Source organism: Rattus norvegicus, chromosome 1, assembly GCF_021556685.1.
Source record: "Rattus norvegicus strain SHRSP/BbbUtx chromosome 1, alternate assembly SHRSP_T2T, whole genome shotgun sequence".
NCBI classification, from domain to species: domain Eukaryota; kingdom Metazoa; phylum Chordata; class Mammalia; order Rodentia; family Muridae; genus Rattus; species Rattus norvegicus.
In genome coordinates, this window is record NC_141534.1 from 271,628,492 (window position 1) to 271,650,257 (window position 21,766).

The 21,766-nt window shown below is 42.8% G+C and overlaps 1 protein-coding gene across 3 annotated transcripts in view; it reads right to left on the reverse strand.

The window, feature by feature from the left end:
* The window catches only part of Shtn1 (shootin 1), a 103,901-nt gene that overhangs the window by 65,670 nt on the left and 16,465 nt on the right, over positions 1-21,766 (reverse strand). For 2 of the 3 annotated variants that reach the window (NM_001303537.1, NM_001079705.4), the window contains 2 exon segments: positions 2,920-3,014; positions 11,840-11,900. In NM_001303537.1, the coding sequence (NP_001290466.1) occupies positions 2,920-3,014; positions 11,840-11,900 (156 nt within the window). 3 annotated transcript variants of the gene reach the window in all.

Genomic DNA, 21,766 nt, shown 5'->3' on the forward strand with positions numbered 1-21,766 from the left:
TAGCTCAGTGGTAGAGCGCTTACCTAGGAAGCGCAAGGCCCTGGGTTCGGTCCCCAGCTCCGAAAAAAAGAACCAAAAAAAAAAAAAAAAAAAAAAAAGAAAAGAGCACAGAACCCCAAACCATTCTCATCTGTTGAAAGAAAAATACAAGGTTTACACAAATAAAGTGTCAGTGCATTTTACATAGGCATTTTTGTAGAGCCTATGTTAGGCTTTAAATTCCTAAAATGTTAGAGAAGGGACTTCATTTACTGTTGTCTTGTTAAGGGATTTAAACCTGTGCTGCTCCTCTGAAATATCTCTCAATCATAAGGCAGAGGCAAACCCGCATTCTCCCTACACTAGCTGAACTCATTTCCATATACACAGTGCAGCATTCTGAAGAAAGGAGTAGGCTAGCCAGCTTTGGATAGTACGGCCTCAAATACATGGCCACTTACCAGTTTAACCTGCACATTTTAGCGAAACAGAGGAGCTGCAAGAAAGTGATGCGGTCAAATCATAGCATAAGAATGTACCATTCACATTTTATTTTTTAAACTTTCATTTGTGTGTATCCGTGTAGGGGATGTACATGAGCAAATGTCCCCACAAAGGCCAGAACAAGGTATCTGATGCTCTGCAGCTGAGGTTCTACGTGAGCTGCTGAAGGTGGGTGCTGGGAACTGAACTCAGGTCCTCTACAAGAGCAGCAGCACTCTTAACCACCAAACCATCTCTCCAGTTCCCTCAATTTCACTTTTTTTTTAGTCTGTTTTTTTTCAAGCCCCAAGAGTTCATTATATACATCCTCAAAAAACAAACAAAAAACAAAAAAACTCTATGTCTACTTTACAAAAGACTTCTCACAGATCGGGAGACAAATGGTGTGTACTAAGGATCCCATTATAAGAATGGGTTTAGGGGATAGCACAGTGATTGATGAACAGAAATAAATCCATCCATCACCGGAAGTTTTACAACATACTAATACTTACATCACACTGTGGCTATGGGATAGATAGATTGGTGGGTAAAGTGCTCGTGATAAAAGCATAAAGACCTGAATTTGGATCCTCAGCACCTGTGTAAAACACCAGGAATAGAACATGACTGTGACCCCAGTCCTGGAGATGTAGAGACAAGTGGGCGCTGGCCAGCCAGCTTAGTTGAAACCCCCATGCTGCAGGTTCAGTGAGAGCCCTGTTCCTAAATATTAGGTAGAAAGTGATAGAGGGAGATGCTCAAAGTTAAGGTGACCTCTGGGCTACACACACATGTACGCACCCCTCTCTACACATACGTATACACACATACATATATGCATGTACACACATATTCACAAGCATACACATATAGACAAACACAAATACACACACACACACACACACACACACTCTACAAAAGAGTAGAGGAGATAAAATAACTTTAAAGAAGGCAATGTTTGGACCAACAGTTACAAAGTATCATGAAATGTCACCCCCCACAACCATTCTTTAACTATTGTCTACCTGTCACCTGAGTTGACAGGAAAACAGAACCAACATGCTCAGAGTCATGTATGCTCCCAATGACACAATTAGAAATAAAGTGTGCAAATGTGCAAGTGCTAACCCTAAGCCCTTGCTTTCCCTAAACTGCCAATCCTGAGAGGCAGGGGTATCTTCATCTGAATGGATATAATGTTGACACAGTCTTGGGCACTAGATTCAGTGAAACCAACCTGGACCAAATACATTGTTTCTCTGCTTGTCCCAGAAGAAGGAAAGGGAAGGAAAGGAGCATCCAGTATACCTGACTGAAAAACTTCAGGGATGAGTAGGCAGGGCAGGCAGTGTGTACACACCTCTATTGAAGTGGCAACCCCATAATGCTATGCATGCATCAGACAAGTAGGAGGAAAGAAGTTCACGTGGAAATTCGTATTCCTACTTAGGCTCTGATTCAGTATCTTATGAACTTTAGTGCAGTGTCATTATGCAAACAATTTAGCGCATACCATTAGCAAGTGCACTGCTAATGCATACAAATTAAACACATTTATTTATTTGTCTATTTGTTGATAGTAGAACTTCAGCCACGTCCAAAGAAATACTTTGGAGGTGGGTGATATGAAGAGTAGGGGCAAACACAACCAGCATTACTAATGAAATTTGGCTGGAAATTGCTGTAATCCATTTTCTGATGGACGCTTTTTACCCAAAATACATAAGACAGGGATAAAAACATTCTTTAATAATAATGTAATTCTGATGAGACAGAATATAGAAAATTACACACTTGGTAAAATCATCAGCTAGAGGCAATCAGCAGCGCGCTGGAGGTCACCTTCCACATGCCCTCCTCTGCTTTCATAAATAACCACCTGAAATGCAGGGCTCGGGCTGAGTCTTTCATCAGTCCCCAGCAGACAATGTCCGTGTTCTTGTGGGAAACTAGTGTAACATCTACCCTGGGGACTATTTCTCCAGGTCATATGGGTGCAAATGTTGGAAACACACACATACTCACAGACACAGACGCAGACACACACATACATACATACACATGTACACACTCACAAATATACACACAGACACACACAGAGACACACACACAGATACACACTCACAGACACACATACAGATACACACACAGCCACACACTCACAGACAGACAGACAGACAGACAGACACACACACACACACACACACACACACACACACGAGAGAGGGAAAGGGGGAGAGAGAAGGGGGGAAGGGAGGGAGAGAGAGTACTTTCATAATTAGAAATGGACTTTGTACACAAGCAGACGCTTACAGATCATATCCCAGGATTTGGAACCTTACACCTCCTTATCAGAGCAGACAAGTGGGCAAAGAATTAGAACAGAGCAGCCACTCCTTAGAAGACCCAAGTTGCACAGAAACCCAGGCTCAACCCCATGGCTAGCAGGCTCACCTTTGTCGCCAAGGCCTCAGCACTCTCTCGGCATGTCTTCTCTATCTCAAGGTGGTTCTGCATGAAATTCACTTCCTCTATAACCATATGAGAAACTAGAAATGAAGAGGAAAAAGAGGGTCAGCATTCAAGAATTAGTCAAGTATTCCAGAAGCCCACACACTGCCCCATGACCAAGAAGAATGCTTCAATTCTTCCTACAGCTAGACCTTTGGCCATGACTAAAAAGCTCCTCAGAAGTTGCCTTTGATTAAATCTCAGCTAATGTATGCATGCAGAAAGAAAAACGCACACACTCAAACTACAAACCTTCTCAACTATTACATTCGTAATAGTTTAAAAGTCTGTCTCTTTCTGTCTCTGTCTCTCTCTGTCTCTCTCTCTCTGTGTCTCTGTCTCTCTTCTGTGTGTGTGTGTGTGTGTGTGTGTGTGTGTGTGTGTGTGCATGGACACTAACAAGCATGCATACACGCCTGTATCTGTGCATTTGGAAGTCACTGGTCACCTTGGATTTCCTTCCTCAAAAGCTATGCATAAATAAAGAGTGACAATATTTTGATCAGCTTCTGATTAGCCTAGACATAATTCGTGGATCCAATATGGAAAATGAGCTCATGAGAAATGAAGGAAAAACGAATCTTAAGTTGATTTTTCGGTTGTTTAACAATGGGGTTAGCTAAGTCTGTGACACTCATCTTAGGCAGCGACAAGCCAGTTCTGTTATTTCAGGAACTGCAGGTCAGGACAGTGTAGCACCAAACTTATGAGCCGTGGGAGAGGTAAACAGGTGCTCCTAAGTTATTTATTGCAACATACAGTATTATCGGGGGAAGGAAAAAAATCAAATTTTACTTGGTATTTTACCAACACTTGAAAAACTGTTTAACCTGTAGATTTTTTTGGTAGCTGTTTTATGTAAATTGAGATTTAAAAACGTGATACTTCTGACCTGTACTGATACTTTGAAGCTTAGGTTTCAAAAAATAAAAAAATAAAAAAGATAGTGAAGTTTTCCCACCCACACTTCTAGCCAGAAGAAAAGTCTCAGACTCTCAAACGTGAACTCTATGTATGTAGACTGACTTCCATTTGTTGGATATAAGGGAGGGAAAAAAATTAAAGGACAACCGAATGTGAAACCTAACAAAGTTAGAAAAAGCACCGGGCTCACATAACACAAAGACAGATTACTTTTGCTTCATTTAAGCTTAATTAACCTGCAATTATGATTAAACTCAGGAGGGGAATTTTTTTTCTCTCTAAATTAAATACAAAAAAATATGTATTACTTCCCAAGTCTGTCCGAAGTTCTTATTATGTCAATATTCAAATTCATAAAGCAGAACTAAGTGGCCAGAAACATCTCTAACCTTGACATTTTTTCCAGGGGTAATAATCTGTTGCAAATGCGGGCCAACCAAAAACCACTTAACTAATTAGTAGTTGCAGTCACCGAGAAAAACATGAATCAACACTGTTATTACAAGTGGCACGTTTGAGTGGCATCTAATTATGACTTGATGAGGCCCGATACTCGCATTATCAACGTGACTACCGCGTCCCATCAAGGCCTAAAAGCTGCTGATGGCATTGACTTCGGGAAACTCCCACTCAATGGTACAGCAGCACCCAACAATCGGCTTGGCAGGGGCCCCCCTCACTAAATGACACGTTAAGCGTAATTACTGGTAGACATTGTAAATAAACAGGATTGGAAGGGAAAATTGTACCAAGTGCATAAGACACAATCTGACACATTGGAAGTGGCAGCCTTAATTGAGAGTTTCTTTGACTGTTCAAGATCATTTCAACTGCATTTCTCAGAGGACAGTGATTATAACTGTGGAGACAGACGGCATAATGGTGTCAGCATTGCTGACGGAGCAGTGAATTAAATTGTATCTGCTGTGGAGTGAAAGCCGTGATGAGAGGTACAGAGGCCTTAGTGGTCTTATCATTATAACACAATGGTCATGTTGTCATCAACCTCTCTGGCTCCAATTGAAAAGAAATGATTGTGTGTTGAAGCCCCCCCTACACACACCACCACCCCCCCTTGTCCTCTTCTATCTCCTGTTCTGAATAGAACCAATTTTCAGAGAGCTATGAAATCACGCCATAGGTCCTAAAATGCAGCTGCTTGGCATACAAACGGGTCCCCATTAAACTGGAATCACACACAATATGTGTTTATACCGGAGAAACAAATAAAAGCTGAACGCGGGCCAAGTTTATTCACACACACAAAGCCCATGTAGCTCTTCATCAATGTAATTGCCTTTTATATTGTAGTTTAAATAATGGGCTCTATTATTTCCTTAAAATCCTAATATTCCTGGCATTTTATCACTATGTTTACAAGGTAGGCTCTTCAAAAATGTGAAGGAAAAGAGAAAAGAAACCTATACAATTTTTTTTACAACATCAAATATTACTTTGAATTTTTCTTTCTTTTTTTTTTTAGCCTTAACTACTTGACATCTTCTGCCACAATCTGGTATTTCTACTCTCATAACAAAAACATAAACACTCTGCATTTTCATAGGAATTTGACTTTTTATTCAATAACATTCTTGCTCATGAAAGTAAGGGGGGAAAATCATTCTGTAGTCGAGAGGCTTAGGCCTAGCCAAAAAAAAAAAAAAAAAAAAAAAAGATAATAATAAAAAGAGGAGCCCTTATTTTCTGAACATTTTGTAAAAAGCTGTCCTGTGGTTTAACTTGTTTCTCCAGGCGTTGAGCATGCTCTGCCAGATGGGGGAGGGGCCTCTCTGTCTCTCTCTGTCTCTCTGTCTGTCTCTCTCTGCCTCGCTCCGCACCCCCTTACTCTCAGAAAGAGAAACAGCAGAACATTGTAAGCTGTGTTGTGATTTTTAGTTTCAGAAACTCACCCAATGCCAAACCGACAGCATGGAGACCTGCTCATTCCTGGGTTCAGAAGAAGAATCTACAAGGGCTGCTTGTATCTGTTAGGAGTAAGTCATTTCCTAACTCAGAAGTCAGGTCACAGGACAGAGAACAAAACTCATTCTGAAATACCAATTTATTTGTCCTTTTGTTTTCGTGTGTGTGTGTAGTGTGTAACCACAATGCACTGTGGGGGGTCAGAGGACAACTTGCTGGAGTTGGTTCACCATATGTAGGTCCTGGGGATAGAACTCAGGACATTGGGTTTAGAGTACCTTCACCCACTGGGCAATATGGCCAAGCCTTATTTGTCCTTTTCAGGGAATCCAGATTGTAAAAAAACTTTGAGCTACTCATTTTTCTCATATCTATGACCCCTGGACACTTTACCTATGATATTCTATTTTTATTTGATACAATGTTTATCAAGAAAAGGTAGGCTGGTAGAAAAGGTAGGCTGGTAGAGCACAGTTACACACACACACACACACACACACACACACACACACACACACACACCCCTTTAACTCCAGCACTTAGGAGGCAGAGGCAGACAGATAGATCTCTGTGAGTTTGAGGACAGTCTAGTCTACACAGTAAGTTCCAGACCAGCTAGGACTATATAGTGAGAGCATGTCTCAGAAGGAAGGAAGGAAGGAAGAAAAAAGGAAGGAAGGAAGGAAAGAAAGAAGGAAGGAGGAGGGAAGGAAAAAAAGAAAGAGGATGGATGGATATAAATAAACTTTAAGAAAAGGGGTCATAAGACTGTAGTTACACTTTTGAAACAAACGAAAATTCATAATTATATTTATTACCAGTAAATTTTATAGCAATCCAAGGCTAACATTAGCTTTGTCAGGTCTGTCAGGGGAACATGTGAGCGACATGGTACGTACTGATGACTATTAGATCATGGGGTCACGGTACCAACTTCCAATTTATCATAGTAAGAAAACGGGGATGGGAATGTAGAGCCATGGGTAGAGTGATTGCCTAGCATGCGAGATGCCCTGGGTGCCATCCCTGCCATCCAGCACGGCCTGATCCAGGAGACGAGGTACACGACCACTCTAACACTCAAGTGAAAGATCAGGTTCAAGGTCATTCTCAGCTACAAGGAGATCAAGGCCAGACTGAGATGCCTTAGGCCTCATTTCAAAAGACAAATTCAATAAAATCAAGGCTTTGGAAACTCCCACGTGCAAGAAATGAATATCGACTGATATCTCTACCACTTGGGTTAAATTGGCAAATCTTGAATTTTTAAATACAGGCCTGGAGAAGACACATAGTACTGAGGTTTCACATGACAAATTTTTGTCTCCTACATACAGAACTAAGTAGATGGGTTTGCAGGAAAACGTGTGTAAACTTAAACAGAACCCAGGATCTACCAGGGGAGCCTCAAACACACAAGGGACTTTAATAAATGTGCCCTTTATTAAAACGGGATATTTTCCCCTCCATTCCCATCCCTGCCGTTCTTTCAGACACGAACAATTATGGGTCAGAGTTTTGACTGTGAGATAGCAACCCCATCTCTCACTTGATGCCCTGTCTTTCTGCTGGAGGTGGGTTCAATTAAGTTCCCTCTCCCCACTGTAGGGCATTTCATCTAAGCCTGCCCCTCCCTTGAGTCCTGAGAGTCTCTCACCTCCCAGGTCTCTGGTACATTCTGGAGGGCCCTCCTAACCTCCTACCTCCCAAGGTCACCTGTTTCCATTCTTTCTGCTGGCCCTCAGGGCTTCAGTCCTTTCCCCCAACTCAATACCAGATCATGTCAGTCTTTATAAAGCCCTAGAACTTGCTCTGTAGACCGGATTGGTTTTACTCTTGTGGCTCTCCTCTTGCCTCTGCTTGTGGGTGCTGGAATTACAGGCATGTGCCACCACACCCAGCTGTAAAACATGAATTCTGTCTCACGTTTGTCTGGTTCTCTTACATCCAGAACAACACTACCTACCAAGTAGGTCTTTTGCTTGAAAAGCTGAAGAAGGTACCAGGTTTGAGTTTGTTAACACTCTTCGAGAATGTTCTCTGCGGTACAGAGCCGCTCATCTTTTACTGAGCCTGCCCGTGTCTTTGTTTGTCCTAAGTCTGTGGTCCCAGGAATTCTCAGAAACACTCCTACAAAGTAACTGGTATTTTATCTGAAGACATGGAGGGTGGGTTGGGGAGGGGGCACAGATCAGTAAAGTACCACATTCCAAGCACAACTCTGACTGATAAAGCCAAACCCATATCTAGGACACTCCAGTTTCCTGCGGTCCTTTTAAAACTTGTTACAGTTGACGCCGTCAATGCCAAGAATCTTGCCGCTTCAGCAAGCCCTGTCTACAACCCACCTCCCACAATAGGGGATCACCCGGATCTTTGAAGCGCAGGCCCTGAGCATAACAAAGTCTATTCTTCAATGCCAGATTGTTTAAAAGGGTTGTTGTGGTTGTTGCTATTAGCAGTGGGTTTTTTTGTTGTTGTTGATGTAAACTTACTACATAGCCAGAGATGAACTGAAACCTCTACCTCCACTTCATGAGTAAATCTGAGATTACAGATCTGCACACCACACCCAACTCATAGAGTTGGTTCTAGGGATCAAGCCCAGTATTCTCCTAACCGAGCTACACTCCCAGCTTCCACAGAGGCTTTCAAGTGGGACAAACAGAACCAAGACGTAGACAGGATTGTGGGAAAACTGGAGTAAACTCAAACATAATCCAGGATCTACCAGGGGGAGCCTCAAACACACAAGGGACTTAATGTGGGCACATGGCTTACCTCTGGGGTAGTGCTCTTTGTGTGGAGAAACTCCACACGAGACAGGCTGAGGGAGAGCTGGCAGAGAGCCAACAATGACACAGCATAGAGCTGTGGCCAGAGATGCATTTACCTTAGGAGAGGAAGACCGAGCCAGGGCGAGCAAGGTCTGAGCCCCACTTGAAGTTCTCCTCACATTTTGAGAGGTAGAACTATATTGGATAAGCATGAAAGAAACTTGAGAGCAGCCAAGCAAGTCCCTAAAGCCATTCAAATGTGCAGGCTCCCATGGGAGGCCCCCTTGGGACTTCACCTCATCCCAAGTGTGAGTGAGTGAACTCTTTTATGCAGAAATTCTCCCGCTATCCTAGGCAGACTAAAGCAACAAGGTTTCCCAGTGTGGAAACTTGTTCCGGTTATGTGGGCTCATGCTGATAGAGCTTGCACAAGAGATATCAGCAATGCTCTCTTCAAAATCTCAGATTCTGTGCTCTCTGTTCAAAGCCAAGAATTCTTTATCGCAAATACAGCTTTTTTTTTTTTTTCTTTTTTCTTTTTTTCGGAGCTGGGGACCGAACCCAGGGCCTTCCACTTGCTAGGCAAGCGCTCTACCACTGAGCTAAATCTCCAACCCAATATAGCTTTTTTAAGGAAATAAAATTGTCTTTTTGTTTTATTTTGAGCTAGCGCCTTGAAATAGGATGGCTTCAAACTCAACCCAATCCTTCGGGTGGGATCACAGGTGTACACAGCCATGCCTAGTTTTATATGGCACTAGGGAAACACACCTAAAACTTTGCACATACTAGGCAAGCACCCTACCGACTGAGACACATCCCTAGCCCTAAGAAATAAAACTCTATTATTCCCCATTCTCTCTTTTTCAGACTGACAAAAGAGCCATCCCGGGGCCAGCAGGATTCCTCGGTGGGTCAAGGTACTTGCCACCAATCTTGATGACCTGATTTTGATCCCCAGAACCCTCAAAGTAGATGGAACTGACTCCTACAGGTTGTCCTCTGACTTCTACATGTGCACACTCACTCACTATTAATGTACAAAAACATTCTTTAAAGAGGTCACATTCTGACTCCCTGCCATCCATCCGGACTTTAACCGGGCTTAATAAAAGTAAAAATTAACCACATCCAACAATAGCCGCTATTGTGAGACCGTTTCAATGAGTCCTTTCAGGTTGTAATCTGAGTTGCTCATAGAGTGATCAGCATATTTAGAAGAAAAGTCACTTTTGAAGGGGCATGGTGGAGAGAAGCAATGTGGAAGAGTTGTTCCCATTCTTGATGAATATAGGAGGCAAATCCCTGCCTGCCACCTACCTGTATCAAAACACGCTGTTGTAAACTGAACCGTAAGAAGCCTGAACCAGCCCATTGCACACGGCACAGCAACCCCCTCTCAATAACTGAAGCTCAGGCGCTAGCAAGGCTTGCTCTTTCCAGGGGAATACACTTGGATTCCATCAGTCCTACACTAGAGAACGATGTCACCCGAAGCAGTCACCGTTCATCCATTCCCAAGCAAGCAGTATCTCTAATCATGTCTCTGGTCCTCCACAGACGGTAATACCAACAAGGTTACCCTGTGGTGTTCTTTGTTTGAATTTTAACTGTTTCATTTTTCAGAAGGGTAGAATGATTCGCTGTGTGGGACTGTCAGTACGTGCTGTCCGACTTCAGAACCCCTGCAGAATGATCTAGAAAGGTTCAACTTGCAAGGGAGAGGGTGTTATTTTCTTGCAACGTCTGGTTCTTTGCCCATGACATATTCCCATATGACATTTTTGGATCCGATCAGCTATGTTCTGACTTAGAGGATAAACAACAGATTTATGTCACATTTAAAAAAAATAATAACCTAGTAAAAATTTAGAAGAAAATTACTATTGCTTTTCTAAGGATATAACTTAGCAAGAGTGATTTCAAACACTCCGACTCCGTAAAATGGTAACTGCTTTTGCTCCTTCCTTAACCACTGTGCTGAAGACTAAGTGACATGCAAATAGCTTATATAGTTAATATGCATAGCTTAATTAAGAGGATAAATATTCCCTCGTGAAACCATTCACTATGGAGGCCACAGACACATTCATTGCCTCCCAAAGTCTGTTTCCACAGATTGTTTGACTGGAGTGCTGGGACTTGATCCAGGGCCCCCTCACATGTATAAGGCAGGGGCTGAACCCCAGTCCCCCACCCCCACCCCGTGCATTCCCATCCTGCATGTAGAACTCTTGAAATAAGATCTCTCCTGTTGAGAGTACATTTATAAATATGCAGTGACATTTCAGTAGCTATATGCCCTGACATAATTCCTTTTCCTTGAACTAACCCAAGATACTCATCAGATTCTATAAACACATGAATACCTGCCAGGCATTGAAAGAACAAAGTTATATCACCATGTTACTGCATAGAGGACATATTATATACAATCACCAGTAGTGTATGTAAGACGTGCTGAACAAAAATATGTAGTGTCTAATAATTTAAAAAAAATCACAGTATATTCATATACTATTATGCAATTAAAATGAATTCTAGATATGTCACTATAACTATGTGACAAATTATACCTTTAGCACCAAAAAAATCTTATATAGTTACCTTATACATATATTTCATTATCCATATAGTGTAAACAAAAATATAAGGCCATGAAATGACAGACTGCATATATATCTGTAGTAGGGGTTAGCGCTTAGAAGGTGGGAAGGATAGAGAGCAAATAACTACAATATTATAATGTATATACTATTATCTATCATATATGTGTAGATTATAGAACATAGAATAAAAAAGATAATAATTAGAGCCAATCTATATTTCAAATGCCAAAATACACATGCTGTTTACTGAAAGAACACAGCTATAAAATGGTTGGTATGTAAGATATACACTTTTTATAGAAACACATATTGCATACATGAAAGATCACACAGTATAGAATATAAAATACAAATTTTGGCTTTTCTTAGGGAATGAAGATAACCAATTAATTTTGTTTTCCTTTGATTTTTCCCATAGCAAACTTTTCTTATTACAAACTTAATATTTTTAAGACATTTATAGGATATTAATGCTCATTCTGTTTCTTTCAAAATCACAATGATGCCATGGCATTTTTATTTTTCGCAAATGGAGACTGTTTAATATGATCAGGACACCTGCAGTCACTGGGTCTACTCACACACTCCCCAAAGCCAAGTGATTATCACTCCACCAAAATGCTTACATACTTTTCTGAAACTCTTCCAGTTTCTTAACAGCTTCATCTCGTTCTTGCCTAATCTTGTCACACTGAAATGAAAAAGAGAAAGAGATGTTAAACTCATGGTGAAACGTAACGTTGACAAGGCTAGAAGCAAGAATAAACTCACTGCGGCCACACTTTTCCTTTCTCTCTCAGACACGATCCCTCTCAGTGGCTGGAGAATTCGCTCAGCAGCTAAGAGTGTGTGCCACTCTCACAGAGGATGCCAGCTCAGCTTCCTGAAAGCACCCAGGCCATGCAGCTCACAAGTGACTGACTCCAGCTCCAGGGAAGCCTGATAGCCCCTTCTGGTTTCTAAGGGAACTGTACTAGGGTGCATATATACTTGCATAGATGCACACATGCAGATGCATAATTAAAAATAAAATTAATCTTTAAAAAAATCTTTTCGCAGCCTCATTAGTACCAGGTGTCAGTTCAAGTGGCCTAGACTGATACATATTCATTTTACCCAGCTGAGTTCCTAAGATAAGGAGTCATTCACTGCTCATTATCTCTTTGGTTGGTAACATTGACTATCCTTGAGCTACAATGTATTCCTTAAGTTGGTAACATTGACTATCCTTGAGTTAAATTATATTCCTTCTAAGTTGGTAACTGAATAACTATCCTTGAGTTAAAATACATTCCTTCTTTAGGTTGGTAATATTGACTACCCTTGAATTAAAATGCATTCCTTCCTTAAGGGAATATGTTTGGCCTGCTACACTAAAGAACCACTGGGCTATCAAAGCCCATCTCAAGGGACAGTGAGATGCCTTAGTGTTAGATGAGATTGTGGGGCAAGCATGAGAATCCCAGTTCACATTCTCAGCAGCCATGCAAAAGTCGGCATGGCCACACGTGCTTTTTTTTTCTAGCTTTGGAGGATGGAGGGAAACAGATTGCAAGAGATCTGGTGTAGAGTGACAGAGAATGACACTTGATAATTCTTCCCTAGCTTCGATGTGAATATGTGGGCACTCGTACGCTCACGTGCATGAAACACACACACACACACACACACACACACACACACACACACACATACACACACCCTGTCTTATAGGGTTCCTAGCTCCAATTTAACACACAGACTACACTTACTGTTGTTTTTTTGGGGGGGTATTAAAAATTCTCTTCAGAGTTCTGGATTCTCAAATCAACTTGTCACACCTGGGTAGGCAGTGATAGACCATACAACACCTGTAACCATGACACTGCTGGCCAGCTGCTTCTGAATGTTCTTCTTATTTTCTGAAACTGGTTCCTGTTTACTTTGGACCTCCCCCAAACTTCTGCCAGGCTGTTCACCCTACTCCAACAATACACAATGGAGCTGGAGGCTCAAACAGAATCCAAATTTCTGACGAGACCAGAAGACTTGAGTCATGACCGTCCAGTACAAAGCGCTGCGTCTCCAGCCAGCATTTCTGCAAGCATGGGGTGTCTGCCCTCTGTAGACACATCTCCATCAGGAGATGGTCTTATAGGATGATGTATGACATCGATCACTGGAGTGTCTCGCCGTGCCTCTCAAGATTCCATTTAAAGGAATTAACAGGGTATCCAGTTCCCGCTTACGTAGCCGGTTTTCATTAAAACTTTGCACAATGAGAATGCAAACAGACATGGGCCTCAGCCCTCTACCTCGTCAGACTGGAAAAGGCACTCGGTTCCTTCACACACCAAACCACCAGCTCAGACTCACATTTCTCTGTCAGGAGTAGTACCTGGCCTTCACAGGCAGGCCCGTTCCTGCTGCCCAGAGGAGAGACTTGATGCCGGTACTCTCTGCTCTGAAGACCCAGGTGGACACTGTGATTAGTAACAGATTTTAGTTCGAGGCGCAGGGAATCAGTTCTATAGCGCCCAGCACACACTAACCTCTAGTTACCGACACAGTCACAAGCTGTCTCCCAATCCCAGCTGTGCTCTCTCAGGGGTTTTCATGTTGCTTTGATTTCTATTTTCTGCAACCACATTAGGATAGAACTGGCAGCCACTGAATCTGCCATCTGCTATGCTGAAAGGCTGAAAGGGTGGGAGGGGGGCTACACATGCTGCAAATGCAGCTTACTGATTCCACACCGGAACTAATCAGATAGGAAGGATGTACCCACTCACCGAGCAAGAATGCAGACATCCATTTACAACACCGTCTCAGGTAAAGGAAGAGACGTCCTCCAGCTCTTCTCCCTCTCTACCAACCAACACAGAGACATTACAGGGAGCACCGGCATGCAGCACTGCTTCAGCTTTGTGCCACAGACGCCTGTACCCTTCCTACTCTCTCCTCTACCCTGCCTAGGCAGCTGTACCATCTGTAAAGACTGTCTCTTTTTGTGTTGAGAATTGCTCATGAAAACTTTGTAATAGCAACAGATGTTCTTTGGACTACATCATTTAATCAGGAAAGCTCAACAATGCTCTATACAGCTCAGGGCTGGAGTCGACCCCAGCGGCCTGAGTGCTGCCAGCTTTAAGGAAAATGAATAACATTCCAGCTAGTCTGCAGACTCAGTTTGACTCTTTAGAAAGTGGTAGATTGACTAGAGGTTGGTCTTGGTGGTTTTTAAAGCCCTTTGTATGAGAGGCCCAGGGTATTTTCCAGATATCATCATTAATGCTCACCTAGGCCTGTGAAAAGCTTTCCTGGCTTATCTGAGAGCATAGGAGGCTGGGCTGGGGTGGGATGGCAAGAGCTGGTATCTTCCCTGCTCCCCCTCTACCTATCAGCCAACACTGTCAACATAAATGTCTCTTTTTCTGGGTTCATCAGAAGTCCTGGGCAGATATAGACAAGATTTATAATCTGCTCTGTGCGTGATTTATGCAGCAAAACTTCAACATTCCAAATTGTGTCCAATTTCCACTAATAGCTTATCATCCCAGCACATGCATGCCACAAAGAAGTGCCAAGTAATCGAAAGGACAGTTTGGAGCCCAAAAGATGTCCTCATATGCTGTCTCCACACATCCACAGGACAAAAGTTGATGCCGAGTAGGCAAACATCTTACGGAGATTGAAGTGGAATTCTGAACAGTTATCTCCTAGAACCACTGAATGCCTCTACTGCCTTCCTCTGTGTACTGACCCCCCTTCAGAGCCGTAGTTCTCAACCTTCCTAACGCTGCAACACTTTGATACGCTTATGTTGTGCTGATCACCAACCAAAAAATTCCTTCACTGCTACTTCATAACTGTAATTTTGCTACTGTTATGAATCACAGAGTAAATGTCCGTGTTTTACAATGGTTTCAGGTGACCCCTGTGAAAGGGGGTCATTCGACCGCTGCGAAGGGGTCATGACCCACATGTTGAAAATCGCTTCTCTAATGCTGGGCACTGAATTCAATGCTGACAGGGACTTGGTGGGGATCATGCTAGATTCTGTAGTCTCTGTAGGATCCACCAAAAAATGTCAACAATGAGAAGAACAAGATCTAAGGACCAATGATGTGGGCTACAACTACGGAAAGACTGAAGGACTGTAGAGGCAGAACTCTATTCAGACAATCATGCGGCCTGAAAGGTTTAGCCCCACACCGTGATCTTTCTTAGTTTATTCCTTTACTATCCTAGTGATGCTATTTTAAAATGAGAATGCTCACAGCATCAGAACCAGACACTGGGGCCTGCTTTACAGTCTTTGGTGGCACAGAGAGAGGGCCGTTGATTCTGTCTTCCCTCTAGGTGAGCATGGCTCCACTGGCCCGTGCTTTTTGGATCTGCACAGTCTTATCACTGAGTACAGTCAGCCATTCCCTCTACGTGGAATCCTGTTGCTCCCTTTCTCCTTTAGAGTTCTTCTTTCTTCCAATTGAAAATCCTTTCCCTCCAATTCTCACAGGCGATAAAGGAGGAGCAGCCACCACCCCCCCACCCCCACCCAAGCTGTCATGCCGCGGTCTCCAAACTCTAGGTATTGTGAGTGAGATGGAAGCACATGTCATCAGAACCGAGACCCTCGCTCTTTGTTTCTGGATAGATTGCTGTTAATGAGAGACTCATTTTCACTTTCAAACTGCTAAGTAATTACTTTTTCTCTGGCACAACCACTTGCCACTCCATCTCAAAGAAGCCGCATGTATGTGGATGTATTATGCATGAACAGTTAACATAATGGGAGCAGATCTTGCTCTTTAGAGTGGCTTCTTTATTGATTTTTTTTTTTAAAAAGTAATAGACTTGGGACCTTCACCTCTGAATATCACACAAGAGGATGGAGCCGTAACAATGGGCAACTGAGCCAAGATGCAAACACTATCACATGTCTTGCTTCTTGAAACAAGTCTTGGGAAGTGTCTGTCTGTCTCTCTCTCTCTCTCTCTCTTCATTCATTGTCCCTGGCAGGCTGACAGAACTGCCTGATGCACTGTGACAGTAACTCACCCAAAGGACCTCTAATCAGCCACTTAAACATTTATGCATTTCAAAACTCAATCTCTGAACATAACATTAAGCATAAATACCATTTAATGGTAGACATTCTTCTATTATATGGATTATCTTCTTCTACACACTGTGCATGCGCATGCGTGTGAGTGTGCGCGTGTACACACACACACACACATACACACACACACATACACACATACACACACACACACACACACACACACACACACACCCACCACCACCACCACCAACAACAACAACCCTGAAAAATGTGAATGCCACTCCATTCAAAGCTCAGTAAGACTTCCCCCTAACATAGGAAAGAAGGAGAAAAAAACCCAGCCCTAACAGATTGTGACAAAGATTTCGAGCAAGTCACAAGAGCAGGCTCTTCGACTGTGAAAGGGCAACTGACCGTTGAACACGGTGATGGAGACACAGCAGAGAAACATGTTTTGCTCTGCTGATTCTGAAACACGCAGCAGTCTATGTTTGAATGCCCGCCCCCAGAGACTTAGAAGAGTTTGTTAACATTGATGCAACAGGGCCTCTGCCCTTCTCGCACACTGCTCATCTGTGTCATTTGGAAAATGGGCAGAAATAACGGAAGGAAGGGACCATTCCACAGCCTCTGCTTTATCCTCCTGCTAAAAGACCAGAGAACACACCTCAGGTTTTTTTTTTAATGTTTTAACAGGACCCACAGTACGTGCCTCTTTCCTGTTTAATGTTGAGATAATAATAAATCTTCTTGGTTGATGTGACAAGCACATAAGGAATATACAGATGGTTTATTAAAAAATATTTTCCTACTTATAAGAGAGCTCGGGGAGGCTTAGAGATAAGTGACTCATGAATCCATCGTTAAAAGAGACTAAAAGTTTGCATATGTGGGGGGGGAAGCAGGGGTCGGGTCACCTTGTCTTTGCTTGTTCCACATAAACTGTAGAGACTCATGTAACAATAATATCACAGCTCTTTGTCAACTGGTCTGTGTCCCTTCGTTAGTGGATTTACTAAAAGGCAAAACTTTTATATATTTTCTTTCATACTTTGGTGGTCAGAAGGCATTCAACCAATGGATTTCCCTTCAATCACCTTCCTTCTAAACTCAAATACATACTGATTCCATCTTCAAACACTTCAAAGAAAATCACAAAATGACCAACATCCATTGTTGGGGCAGGAGAAAGGGCTGCAGAGGAAGAGATCAGATAAAACAGTGGCCCAGAGTTGGCGAGATGGGCTATGGAGAATGCCTCCTAGCCTGATGACCTGAGGTAGATCCCTGGACCCAAATGGTAGGAGAGCCCTGACTGGCTCCAGCAAGTTATCACCTGACCTCCACATATGTACTGCAGCATGCACACTGACATGCATACACATACATACACCGACATACATACACTGACATACATATACATACATACACATACACCAAATAAATATAAACAAGAAAAAAAACCATCAGTCCACCCCTAAGCCTTGCATTAGTATTCTTCCAGTATTCTGCCATAACTTACATATGTATAGGTACATACATGAATTTTCCTAATAAGAGATTAATTTGATACTTAAATTTCAGTTATTCTATATAAACTAACCAGGGGTACGACTGTGACCTGGAAAAGTATTGGTTCTGATAAATTTGCTGTGGAAAATTCGTACATTAACATTAAAAAGATAGAGGTGTTCAGCCTGTAAAGTGCTTGCTGCCCAGCATGAGGCCCTGAGTCTTATCCCACACAAGATACCTGGGTATGGCGGCACATACATATACAGGCCCCTGAACTGAGGAGGCTAGTGCATCCCTCTGGGTCTGCTACCAGCTGGCCTTGTCAAGTGGTGGAGTTCTAAGCCAATGAGAGGACATGGCCTCAAACAAAACAATACCAGAGGAATAATAGATACCTGAGATTGTCCTCTGACCTCCTCACATATGCATGCACAAATGACTCACACAGACACACAGACACACACACACACACACACACAGACTCACATACACACATTCACACACATGCAGATGCACACACATGCAGATGCACACACATGCACACACACATGCACACACACACATGCAGATGCACATACTCACACATGCACACACACATGCACATACTCACACATATACACTCAAACATACACACACATACATACTCACACACATGTACACATATACATACACACACTCACACACACATACATACACACACACTCACACACACTCACATACACACATACACACACTCACACACACTCACATACACACATTCACACACACACTCACATACACACACATACACACATTCACACACACATGCAGATGCACACACTCACACATGCACACACACATGCACACACATGCACATACTCACACATATATACTCAAACACACACATACATACTCACACACATGTACACATACACATACACACACACTCACATACACACATTCACACACACATGCAGATGCACACACTCACACATGCACACACACATGCACATACTCACACACATACACTCAAACATACACACATACATACACACATGTACACATACTCACACACATGTACACATACACATACACACTCACACGCATACACTCACATACACACACACACACACACACACACTATTATTAAAACAAAATTAGGGCCTTTGTAGAGTCAGTTTGCTCTCTTAAGTTTACCTGCTTGTAAAAGAGCACAGAGTTTCGTAAGACCCAGGTACGAATCCAGACTGCCACTGGAGTCTCCTGTGGGTTCCCAGGAAACTCACTTTCTTAAGCTCTTATTTCTGCCTGTGTAAAATGAGGCTGAAACTGTCAGAACCAATTGTCACAGAGGTCAGAGGGTGCAGATGCCCCGTACTGCTCTCTAAGTAAACAGGGCCTTTTGAGTTGCTGCCTCCTGTACAGAACTTGTATCCTTTGAGGAGGCTACAGCGGTCACCAAGGTCTGATGAAGGGGAAGCAGATCTGCTGTCTCTTATCGGCAAGGTTTCCGGCCTAACAAGGAGGACAACTAGACTTGAGAAGCACAGCCGGGAGTCATACCTTGCCATTTTTCCCTTCCCTCTACTTTGCCAAATTTCCCTACATTGAATCAACTATGATAAAAAAAAAATCCTTCTGATGACTTCCCACAATGGATTTAATTCAACTGTGGGCTGGGACCCCACAGAGGAAAGATGGCCGCCTGTATTTGTTGATGTAGACAGGATAAAGCTCACACAGCCAGGCACAAGAAAGTGCTTTCCCAGAGAAAACGATGTCTCCATTTACGGCCTCCGGAACTAAAGCTGCTTTTACTCATTCTCTGTCGTATAAAAGGCTTTTATTATACATTTCTCTCCTTTGTAGCGACCCCCCCCTTGGGGAAAAATCTGCAGCAATAAGCAAGCCCGTCTGTTAATAGAAGGTAAACAGAGTAGGGTAGACCTAAAACCACTCAGTCCCCTTTGTCTTACCCAACACACAGCATTCCATATTGCTTTCAGTTCTTTTCTTCTCCTTTCTGTTAATAGTTACTTTTAAAGAATTAGGACAGAAACAGGTCAATAACGCCTACAGATGCTGCAAGCCTGTCAGGCTGTCCTCTGCTCAAAGAGCAAGCAAGCGGTTTACTGGGCCGGTCCTTCTTTTAACCAACCTGTAATCCTGTGTGCACAACAGGCAGTTCACTGCGGACCTCACCAGAGAAAGCGGCTCTGGGTTAAACAGCTGCGGCCATGCCAAGAGGGAGAGCAGGTGTTACAGACCACTGTTTTAGAGCATTTCAGGGTCCACAGATAATCATGGATTGAGAAACAGAAAAGAGAAAATGAAACAAACCAGGCAATCTCCTCCCTCTTCTGTTGCAGGGCTTTCTGTCCCTTCCTTTCTCTGGCACATGAAGCAATACCAGCTAGCTATCCCTCTTCCTATTTAAACACATGTTTTACTTATTATTACTGAGTATATGAGGTATGTATGTGTGACACACGTATGTGCCCATGCCTGCATGTGCCACCGTGGAGACCAGAAGACAACTTTGGGAAGACAGTCCTTGCCTTCTACCATGGGTTCTGGGGAATCAGACTTGGGACCTTTGGTTTCTGCAGCAAGGGTTTTTAACCTGCTGAGCCATCTTGCCCCTCCGACGTCCTTGGCTGCTGTTTGCCCAAGAGCAGCACTCCGTCAACCTCCTCGTGGAGCTGAAGACTGGTTAGACTGAACAGAGGGTAGTGAACTACCTACCCTGAGGACATTTGCTCTAAAATGATGAGACGCCAGGACTCAGGGTGTAGGCACACCCTCTCAACTACTGGACGTCCCTCGGACTTCTACGTTTGGGGGAGTTATTCTCCATGGCTTTAAAAAGAAAGATATTAGTTCCCTTCCCACTTGCATTTTTTTCTCCATTACCCCACTTCTAACCATTCCCTCAGTAGTTGAAGAGAGGAAGGGAGACGAGATCTCAGAGACAAGGCACGAGGGAGGGCTCAGAAGTGGCACAGTGTTTGAAGGGGCTTGCTCCTCTTACAGAGGACCCCAGTTCAGTCCACAGGACACTCGATGGGTGGAGCGGCCACTAGTCATCTCCAACCTGCATTCATGTACACGCACCTTCATAACAGATTCAGCCATACAGACAACCAAGATAAAATAAATACTGTTAGAAGCAAGAGAGCCTTGAAAACCAGATTTAAAATAAGAATCTAGAAATCAAATACAGTAGCAACTGACTTAAAGCAACTTACTATTACTATCATCGGCCAAACTGTATCCAGGCGACTGGTGAATTAATGATCGGAAAGGTCTAATATAATTCTTAAGAGCCCAATAAATTAAGTCTGGATATGCCACAGATTTCACAACCATTTAGGCGACTCTTAACTGCTGCCCTAACCCTTGCTCTGAAATTTAAAGACGAGGCACCACGATTATAGCAATCATAGTCCTCTTCTTATTTAAAAACTACCACAGACTTCTTTATCTGTCCTCTGCTAGGGATACCGTTTTAAAATATTTTGCCTATCTTATTTGGTGAGGTCAGGTTATTTAGTGATTTTTAAATTTAAAAAATTATATTTTGGGGTTGGGGATTTAGCTCAGTGGTAGAACCCTTGCCTAGGAAGCGCAAGGCCCTGGGTTCGGTCCCCAGCTCCAAAAAAAAAAAAAAAAAAAAAAGAACCAAAAAAAAATTATATTTTAAATTTTCATAGAACTTTAAAGGCAAACCCTTCGTTCTTGTTCTCCTTCCCCCCATTTTGTTTTCTGTTTGGTGTTTCTATTTTTCCGTTTCCCACCTCAGTAGACAGGAGGGAAAAGTGCTTACGCGCACACACACAGACATTCACAAATCTCCATTTGCTTTTTGATAGAAGATCTCAGGTCTGTAGCCCAGGCTAGCCTCAAACTCAGGGGAATCCTCCTGCCTTAGCCTCCCAAGGGCTAGGATTACATAATCATGAAGCTCACACACAGCAGAACACTCACAAATCTTAAGATCTTAAGAGACAAAAAAA